At 32.1% G+C, this 11298-nt stretch overlaps 1 protein-coding gene across 1 annotated transcript; it reads left to right on the top strand.

Annotated features, from left to right (window-relative positions):
* The first annotated feature begins 491 nt into the window (after nucleotides 1–491).
* On the top strand, nucleotides 492–10266 carry tm4sf21a (transmembrane 4 L six family member 21a). The gene is made up of 5 exons (XM_056457724.1): nucleotides 492–796; nucleotides 2564–2629; nucleotides 6581–6714; nucleotides 7229–7418; nucleotides 9908–10266. The coding sequence occupies exons 1-5, from the start codon at nucleotides 620–622 to the stop codon at nucleotides 9914–9916; spliced, it is 576 nt and encodes a 191-aa protein (XP_056313699.1). The 5' UTR covers nucleotides 492–619; the 3' UTR covers nucleotides 9917–10266.
* Nucleotides 10267–11298: the final 1032 nt, after the last annotated feature.

Raw genomic sequence — 11298 nt, 5'->3', positions numbered from 1 at the left:
ATAATTTATTCGAGTGAATACAATCATCCCACACACACATTTTTTCACAGCTCAGAATTTCTTTCATGCCAGATTTGACTCCGGCTGCAGCTGGTTGATTAAAAATGTATTGTTTATGTGATTATTATGACAACCCGATAACCACCACCACACACAAACAATGTTAAATGCATTAATGTAGCAATGTATATATTTGTCATACAGACCAAAGTTTTACATGTTTACATTATGTTTTTTTTATAGTGTGAATTCCAGAGATTTCCCAAATTTAGGTTTCTTATTGTGTGCAAACAGTTGTTATCATTACACATCACAAGCTTCTTCAAAAAACAAGATGAACTGAATCAATATAACTTTATGTCGTGTGGTCATGTATAAAGTCATATATATTTTAGACAGGGTGTGGTTGTAGAAACTGGAATCTAAGGGCTGGTCTTATCTTGACTCAATAACTGACCAGCAGTGCCTATAAAAACCTCCCCACTCCCCACACAGACATAAATTCAGGGTGTGTGTGTGAGAGACTCAGAGATCAAACTTTCTGTCAAGGTCTTTTCTCAACACTGTAGAGATTACAGAGGTTATTCTCAGGCTTCAGGATTAAAACCCATCTCACATCATGTGTACCGGAAAATGTGCATTTTGCGTCGGGACAAGCCTGTACCCGCTGGCGGTCATCTCCATTATCTGTAATATTATTCTGTTTTTTCCTGGCTGGGATGTTAAGTACTCGCAGAATGGACAACTTACTGAGGAGGTCAAGTACATGGGAGGACTGGTCGGAGGGGGAGTAATGGTGAGTCTGTTTATGATAAAATATATTTATGTTGAAATATATACAAATATGAATTAGATTTGAATATTACAGTGTATTATATCTTTCAGATTCTTTATTGGCATTATATACAACATATATACAGTAAATAAAATGTGCACATTAAGTAGAACAAATAAGTAGTGTAAACTTATGCAAGTCTAATAAATGTGCAGTAGCAGCAATCATTACAATTGTTTTTCAAATGTTTCCCAATTGCAGTTTAACAGAGATTTTAACACATTTGTAAACATAATAGTTAATATAAATAACCAAATAAATGACTAAATAAATTAAATAACACATTAATTATGACTAAATTCTTTTGTCTTTGCAATCATGACAGCACACAATATTTTACTAGGTTTTTTTTTTACAAGTTACATGTATTAAAGTGCAATTAAAGGGCTTAACTAGGTTAATTGTAGGTTAAGTAGGCAAGTTAGGTTCATTAGGCAATCTGAGGGAAAGAAAATATTCTTAAGGGGAATTCTGAACATTTTAACTGGCTTGAATTCAGGCCAAACTAAAAGAAATAAACCTTTCTCTAGAATAAAAAATGTATATATAATAGTAAATGCAGTGTAAAGTTTCTTGCTCTTAAGCATCACTTGGGAACTATTTGAAAAAGAATACAAACTTTACAGCAGGGCTAATAATTTCGCCTTTAACTGTATGTATGCATATAAGCAGTTTGTCAATAGTTGCAAAAGTGTGATTGAACAAGGTGGGATGTTGCACAAAAAGAGGCATTATGTGTTCCTTTGTTATAGCAACAGCGCCAAGTGTGCTGATTTTCAGCATGTATGTTTTGGCTTGTATTGCCCTGCATGGCCTCCCTGATGGAAAGAGTCTTTCAGAGTGCTGCAAACTGTTCTTTGGCAGCAGGTCCTGTACAGCTATGAGGAGAGGAGCTCACAGCAAATGATTCTCTGTACTGTGCAGTGCTGTCTTAATTCTTTGTCTAATATATTTTCTTCTAGAGAAAGTCTTATTTATTTTAGTTTAGGTGGAATAAAAACAGTTTCTAATTTTTTAAGGTCAATATTATTACCCCCCTGCCTTTTTTGTTTTTTCAATTGGCTACAGAACAAACCACTGTTGTCCAATGACCTGCCTAATTAACTTAACTGACCTAATTCACCCATTAACCCTAGATAAACCTTTACGTTGCATGCTGAAAATAAGTATCTTGCAAAATAAATAGCAAAACATTATGCACTGCCATATTTGTAAATACAAATAAATGAGTTATTAAAACTATTATGTCTAAAGCTTTTCTTTGTTAAACAGCACTTTGGAAATAATTAAACATAAATAAAAATTTTACTGGAGGTCTAATAATGATTGCCTTCAACTGTATAGTCTAAATATAATTTTAGGTTTAGTTTGGGGCTTGTCAGTCACGTGCTGTGAATAAACTGGCCTTGTAAGAATATGCCAAGTTTTAATTTCATTTGGGAAAGGAATGTGCAAAATAATTGTGTCTTGTTTTGTAAAAGGAAATACTGATGTTTCAAGGGTATTTGTATGACTAGTTTTGTTTTTCTCCTGATAAGGCATTAAAGGTGTTGCACCAAATCAGAATCAACATGAACTGAGTGTGAACAGTGTGTAATTCCTAAAATAAAATAAATGTACAAAATGCATTTATTGTGTATGCAAGTCCACTATAATTGTAACAAATCATAAAATGAAATAAAAATCCAAAGGAATTCTGTGAAATGAACTGTGCTCTTTCTCTTGCAGGTGCTGATTCCAGCATTTCACATTCACCTGACTGGAAAACAAGGTTGCTGTGCTAATCGCTGCGGGGTGAGTAAGCCTTTATTTAGTCTGCAGTTTATAAATATCTACAATCCAATATAAATGTAGTTATGAAAATGATTTTCTAATGGACTTTTGCAAGCAGAGGATATGTTCTGCATTTGTCTTTTTAAAAATAGTGTTAAACAAACACTTAAAAATAAATCTGTTTAGGACTAAAAATAGGAGACATTTAAAACAAAAATTTTATTTGGAAACTCAGTTTTAAACAAAAATGTAAACCCTTAGGAGAAGAGGACAGTTCTTGCAGTAGAAACAAAACACAAGCAATTCTTATGTGTATGTGTATTGCAAATAAAAATAATTTTACAAATGTGGAAATCTGATGCTGTCGCCACCTTTGAAATATGTTACACTTAGAAGAACTAAGATTCACACTAAGTGACAAATTGTCCATTTTTAACAACATTTGGGAACCATTCATATTATTTTTGCAAACAGACTGAACTGATAGATTTTTTCAGTGTTGTATGGTAATTAATTTATTTTATTTCATTTTTTTTATAATTATCTTATAAGTATTTTATAATCTCTCTTTTGGTTTCATTGTCCATGTACACCTTCTTGCTTCAATCTTTAATTTTTGTCCCAGACAGTTCCATATTATGATTGCTAATGTTATTCATGTATTTATTTTATTTTGTATGCACCTTCCACAAACATTTTGATCAATGTTAGATGGGTGGGGTGGGTGTTAGGGTTTTGAGTTCCTTTTTGTAGTAATCTCATATTCACTGTGATAGAGTACTCCCAAGATAACTTTGATATATAGCTGAAGTCTGGATTATTAAACCACATGAATTATTTTTTCCCCAATTTCTGTTTAACAGAGAGAGGATTTTTTTCAACACATTTCTAAACATAATAGTTTTAATAAGTCATTTCTAATAATCTGATTTATTTGATCTTTGCCATGATGACAGTATAAAATATTTGACTAAATTTTTTCAAGACACTTCTATACAGCTTATAGTGACCTTTAAAGGCTTTACTACATTAATTAGGTTAACTTGGCAGGTTAGGATAATTAGGAAAGTTATTGTATAATGATTGTTTATTCTGTAGACCATCGAAAAAATTATATAGCTTAAAGGGGCTAATAATGTTGACCTTAAAATATAGACCTTTTATTCTAGCCAAAATAAAACAAATAAGACTTTCTTCAGAAGAAAACATATTATCAGACATACTGTGAAAATAATTCTGGGGGCTGACAATTCTGACTTCAACTGTATGGTCCCTATCTTTCTTTTAAGGATTTAGACAGTACTGTATGTTTGAAGGTTTTTCAATGAAAATTAAAATAAAGAGAAGGTTAAACCCAACATACTCAAGAAAATAGTTTGTAAAAAATCTAGAGTTGACATTTGACATCCATGAACAAATGCATGCACAAATTGACTGACAAATGAAAAGCAGATTTAGAACAAGATTTAGAATCTGAAAATACCTAAATCTGTGTTATTTTAGTATCACCATAATCACTGTTGTTTTAGGTAAATGTTTAAATCGTAAAGTTTTAGTAATTTGGTTGTGCATTTTTGTCTTTTTTTTTTTAATCTGTCTATGTATATTTGTAATTATTATTAATTTTATTTTTACTTCAGTTTAGTTGCTTTAGTTTTACTCAAAAATGCAATGTTTTTTTCTTAAAACAACAAGGTAAATTTAATGATTTTATTTGAATGATTTTCTAATGTTTGTTTGGTTTCAAAATAGAAAATATTAAAATCAAATTTTGGTTGTTTTAGTTTTAAACCTCTATTTTAAAAAATGATTATAGTTAAAACGAGAGCCCAAATACCTGGGACAGTTCCCCAATACATTTTAACTCTGTTATCATTTACTCACGCTTTACTTCTTCCAAACCAGTTTGAGTTTCTTTTTTTCTGTCGAACTAAAAAAATATATTTTGAAGAATGTTGGAAACCTGTAACCAGTGACCTCCATAGTGTTTGTTTTTCCTACTATGGAAGTCAGTGGTTAAAAGTTTCCAACATTCTTCTGATTATATCCTTTTGTTTTCAACAGAACAAGAAGAAAAATGGAATAAGCAAAGGGTGTATAAATGATGACTGATTTTCAGGGTGACAAATTCCCATGCCTCGCAACATTATCTCCAAAGTTTCGGGAGACCTTGGGGGGAGGGTAGTTAGCGGGATGGATTCGAGCAACGAAAATGAAAACCAAGAATAGGGCAGGACGGCGGCAACTGGATACTATACTAAAGTTGGAGACTTTACCAAAGACATGTGGACTGGGGGGTTAAGGGGAGAATTATGGGAATTTTCCGGCAGAAATAACAAAACGGGAGGGTGGCGGGAGATGGGTGTGAAATACGGGAGACTCACAGGAAAAATAGGAGTGCTGGCAAGTATGACTGTCCTTTTAAACTTGAATAAATGAAAACACACAATTCGTATGTGTTGTATGAACAGAGACGTACATTTCTTACAGGCTAGACAAAAGACAAAACTGTTATAATACAGAGATACAAAGAGCAGTTTCTAGATCTGTTGTACATCAGTACCTTATCAGCACCTCACCAGGAAAAGCTGTAATTAAACTGCTGTTTACAGAATCTCTCAAAAACCAGCGAGACAAATAAATGCATTCAGACTGTAACTGAGTACATGTGATGTGACGAACACTTGTCATGTGCTTTTCAGACCGTTGAACAGACCTGTTTGAGAACACACAGGCGCTCCTCTGTTGTGAAAAAATCTATAAAGATGTGACTCATGAGTGGTTTGAAAAATGTGTAATCACTGCGACTTGCAAATATTTGCAGTTTGTGACTAATGAGAACATCAACAGTTTTACAGGAATCACCAATGACAACCTCATTGAACACTGACAGATTTGTAAGAGTTCATTTTTCAGCCATGCTGATGCATGATTGGGAAATATTTCTATAAAGATAATTTATGTCAAATCTCTGGGACCAATGGTTTATGGAGTATATGCTGCCTTCTACTTTAAAAAAAAACAAAACAACTGAGGTATGCGAAATACTAGTCAAATTTGGAATAATTACAAATATTTTTAATTGCATTCACTGCATTAAGGAATATTAATCTCTGTTGGATAACTTTTGATATTGAATATTTAAAAGCTTAACAATCATTTTATTTACATTTTTAGTAGTCTCAAACACTATAGGGCCGCAGGGTGGCTAAGTGGTTAGCATGGTTGCCTCACAGCAAGGAGTGTGCTCCAGTTTCCCCCACGGTCCAAAGACATGAGATGTAGGTAAATTGGACAAACTAAATTAGCTGAAGTGTATGAATAGGAAAGTGTGTGGGTGTTTCTCTGCACTGAAGGTTGCAACTGGAAGGGTATCCGCAAGTAAAACAATTGCCAGAGTAATTGATGGCTCAATCCACTGTTGCAACCCCTGATAAAGCAGAAAATAATTTGAATGGAACAATATAATGTTTACAATAGTATATATATATATATATATATCTGTATTGGCAGTTCATTACTCTGTTTTTTTTTTTTTTACCGTAATCTACATGACCAACTGAGACATATATTGCTTTAAACTTCCAAAAATGTCTATAAATCTTTCTTTCAACAGCAAAAGTTGTTGGAAATGAGATCAAGGTCCCATGTTGGAATTTTTCAAAGCAGAATTAGCGGAAAACACCCATGAATCACAAAATACAATCTCTTAGTTAATGGATCGTAGTCATATTTTTTTATGTTCAATCCACTTTGTGAAAATAATTAAATTAACTTAATCGATTTGTGTTGGGACAACATGAAGCAATTGTGTGTAACCCAGCATTTCATACAGTGTTCTTTCAAAAACATTCAAGGATTATTTGTTATTACTTTGGGTTTAACTGTAAAGTAACTGTATAACTTTCTTAATTAATTTGATGTATTTCTGTTGCAATAATCACATCATTCTAATAATATTTTTTTTTTCAGATGTTCCTGTCCATTTTATTTGCAGCTGTTGGTGTAGCCGGCGCTCTCTATAGTTTCATAGTGGCGCTTATGGGTCTAATCAATGGGCCATACTGTGGAATTGGCCTTATTTGGTCCACTCCCTTTAAAGACAGGTAAAGCCACGCACCTCAGGATTTGAAATATATTTATATATATATATATATTTATATATATATATATATATATATATATATATATATATATATATATATATATATATATATATATATACAGTTGAAGTCAGAATTATTGGCCCCCTTTAAATTTATTTCCTTTTTTAAATATTTTCCAAATGATGTTTAACAGAGCAAGGAAATCTTCACAGTACAGTATGTCTGATAATGTGTTTTTCTTCTGGAGAAAGTCTTATTTGTTTTATATGTTGAAAATATCTGCCCTCCGTTAAACAAAAATTAGGAAAAAAAATAAACAGGGGGGCTAATAATTCAAGGGGGGCTAATAATTCTGACATCAAATGTATGTATGTATGTATGTATGTATGTATATGTATATATATTTATATATATATATATATATATATATATATATATATATATATATATATAAATATATATATATATATATATATATACATTATCTGTTAAATATATTTTGTTTGACTCTCAGGAACGAGAGTTACCTTAAGCACAGTGACACATGGGACATTTGCACAGAGCCGAAGAATGTGGTGGAGTTTAATGTGGGTCTGTTTTCTACACTGCTGGTGACTAGTGCTGTGCAGCTTGTCCTCTGTGCAGTCCAGATGATCAACGGCCTCTTCGGCTGCCTCTGTGGAACCTGCAAAAAAGACAAGGGGGTGAGGAATTCAATTCAATTCAATTCAATTCACCTTTATTTGTATAGCGCTTATACAATGTAGATTGTGTCAAAGCAGCTTCACATAAAAGGTCACAGTAAATAGGAACAGTGTTGTTCAATTTGTAGTGTTTAAGTTCAGTTCAGTTTAGCTCAGTTCAGTGTGGTTTAATAATCACTACTGAGAGTCCAAACACTGAAGAGCAAATCCAACGATGCGCAGCTCTACAGATCCCGAAACATGCAAGCCAGTGGCGACAGCGAAGAGGGAAAAAAAACTTCACTAAAGGTGGAAGTGAAGAATTCAGATGAGAAACAAAAAGCATAATTAAAATAATATATTATATTACTTATACACTGTATAATATAAAGTGATAGAGAACTGTTTAGTATTTCGGTTTAGCGTTAGACATGGAGGAGATAATGTTTCATTATGTTTCACCCCTCGCTATTGGTTTGAAGGGAGCTAAGTTTTGTTTGTTATTCAAAACTTGTTGTAACGTAGTGTGTTTATACACAAACAAAAAGACTTTCAGTCTATTCCTGTTTAGTTTTAAAGGAGAAAAATCAGACATTTTTTTGCACAATGTAATTTTAATCCATTTAATAATCTTGCAAACATAAACTTGTTACTTTCCCTTATAATTTACTTTATTGCAGAAAAATATTTTAGATTTGAGTATGTTTGTAAACACTCATCAGTAAGTAGGACACTGTAGTACAGTACAGCAGTAAGTATATTGTAAACACTGTCAGCAGTACATTATCTTAATTAAAGTACAATAATCAAAAAAATGACGCCAGCATCTGTTTTTCAGTGCATGTGATGATTATTTTAATAGTCTAAAGCAGAGATGTCCAAACTAGGGCCAGTGGGCTAAAGTTGGCCCATGGTAACCTTTGATTTGGCCCGCCATCTCATCTGAGAAGAGAGGGAGAATGATGGGATGGTTAAGCGATTGTCATTTCATATTTTATGTAACCTTTTATTTGTTTGTTTTATTGTTAAGCTACAACTAAGAGAAATTAAACGTTTCAATTTAAATGGTTTAAATGAATCAGATTTAGTTTAAAATGTACATACTGTCACTCGACGGATAGTGCAGAGACTTTGGTGAACGAATCAATGCAAAGGCAAATTCTGCTTGACTAGTGTATTCAGCATTGAACTGCACTGTTATACGTGTGATTATGCTTTTATTGCAAATATAATTTTTTTTATTATTCCGTATTAGGTAATATGATTTAAAGTAATATTTTCTATTTATTTATAAATATTATTAAATAAATTAAGAAATTACCCATTTAATGTAAAAATGTTTGATATATTTATCTTCGGCCCACGGCTCTCAATAATATTTGGCTTTTGGCCCTTCATATTAAAAAGTTTGGGCACCCCTGATCTAAAGTAATAATTAGGAAAATCTCAATTATGTCATTTATTTGTGTTCCAAACAAAGCCAACTTTTATTATTTTGTACATTATTCAGGGAACCAAATTGATATATGAGCAATTCCAGCATTATGGATGTGACATTTGCAGTAAAATCTCAAAGCATAATTCACAGAGAAAGTATACGTTAACATTGCATTGAAACATTGTTATATTATGGAATCAGAGGGATTTATTGTTTATCAATCTGTAAACTATTTTTATATTTTAATTGAGGGAAATAAACCTGCGTAATAGATATGAGGAAAAAAAAGTCTGCGGGTTTACAGTATACAACATACTTTGTATAAATTAAACTGCACAACCCAAAATAAATAATGCTGATCAACAGGATAAGAGTCGGAAAACATGAACATATTTTTGAGTTTTTTAAAGCAATGTAAAATCCATGTTTACACAAAAACGCAGAAACGTTTCTATGTTTTGGCGAAAACTTTTTTTTTCATGGCAAGGTTTCATGGCTGTTTTCCCCAACATTCTCCAGAATATATTAGTGTTCAACAGAAGACAGAAATTCTCAAAACTGTGTGAGTAAATAGCGAGGACATTTTTATTTTTGTGTGAACTATCAATTTAAGGTAATTTTTTTAATTGGAAATTGTAAAATTATTTTTAAAAATGGTGCGTTGTTGAGATTTTTGTGACAGGTAAAAAAAAGTACCGCCAAGAGCATGAACTTACAACTACAACCCCGCAATCACATGATGACTGTAACTACAGGAATAGTTCATCCAAAACAAGTGTTTCCAAATCTAAATAAGTTAGATAATGCGTAAAACAAAAGATAATGTGTTAAGAATGCTGGTTACCTTATTATACAAGCTCAACAACTAACATCAGCTGTTTGGTCCATACCAATGACAGTATAAAATGGTCCCTTCATCAGCGGCGTGCAAGCAAAAGTCCCTTCAGGTGTTCCGTAGTTTTACTGTTTTAATTATGAAATGTTTTTTTTTTAAATAATTGATTTTGTTGGTATTATACTCGGAAATTCGAGTAGTATTTAGTGGTGACTGTTATTATTGTTGTTTTTTTAGCCGCTGTAACTCCTCACTGCTCCCGGGAGATTATATCCATCATACCTGCCTCCATCATATCCAGCCTCCCAATCAGCTTCCGAGCGCCATCTTCTGGAAGATGTTGAAGAATTTAATAGAATGTTTTTGTACTTTGTGTGTGTACACGTGTAATCTCTTCATATCTTCATGTTTACTGCTGACATTTTGTTTTACTACTGTTTTTTTAAGTAAAGGCATGTGCATACTGAGTGAATCATATTTTTTAAAGAAAATTGTGTTAATTAATGGCATAACACTTGTTTTGTATGTGTCTGTATTTTTATAGGCTAGAGATGAAATGAACATACTAAGAATAAAAAATAGAAACTGTTACACAATGTGTGACTTTTTAATATTATACAATATAATTCTTCCTAGAAATATGAGGATTTTCTTTCAAGTTAATTAAATATTAATGGAAATCAGGCAAAAAAACAAAATACACAGGTAAAAGTTAAATTTTAGACAAATCATGTAGCATAATATGTACATTCAGTAACAAATGTCATCATGATATGTCACAAAACCAAATACTGCCACACTGCACTGCAGTCTCAGTACATCAGTTGTAAATCATCTGAAAAAAGAAGCAAGTAAGTTCTGTCTGTCCACAATGTGTGTCCCTTGGGACAACAATTATTAATTTGCATAACAGCCACATACAAGTCTAATTGCCACATTGGCAGCACTTAAAACAATGCAGCATTTTAATAAAATATATTTTGTCTACTACACTGTCGACCAAACTTGATACCATTAAGCAAAATGAACCCAGATTTCCTTGTCGTAAATGAAGCATAAGGTGCTTTGTGGAGCTCAAACTGCTTTCCTTGAGCTCATGCAGCATTTTGCTTTGAAGCAAAAGAGGGACAAATATTAATTTGTAATTACAATATTTTTTATAAAAAAGCATTATGATAAGATTGTCTCTGGCTTTTGAAACCTGTCATATTTAACCCCTTTACTGTCACATTTTGAGTTCACACTTGAAAATTATAGGTGTTACAGTGCCCAGCATATATAAGTACACCCCTCACAAATCTCTCTTTTAAGTTCATATTGTTACTAGTAAGCTATATAATATTATATTTGTGCATATACATTAGGTTAGTCAGTGCTGAAGCTAAATCTGGAGCTTATCAAACAAAATACCTTAGGATAATGGTCCAAAAACTAGTACACCCAAATTTATGTTATAGAAAAAATATGAAATACAAATTTAAAAATGAGAAAAAAAATCAAGAGAAGCAAAAAAAAATAAATAATAATTTTGTAGGTTGTAATTTTTTCTTCAATATTTCGCTTGAATTTAATTGTATTATCTTTCAATTTCTAAATTAGTTTGGTGACTAAAATATTATTTTAATAAA

Source organism: Danio aesculapii, chromosome 5 (genome assembly GCF_903798145.1).
Source record: "Danio aesculapii chromosome 5, fDanAes4.1, whole genome shotgun sequence".
NCBI classification, from domain to species: domain Eukaryota; kingdom Metazoa; phylum Chordata; class Actinopteri; order Cypriniformes; family Danionidae; genus Danio; species Danio aesculapii.
The sequence above is the reverse complement of the archived record's forward strand: the minus strand, read 5'-3'. Positions and strand labels throughout refer to the sequence as shown.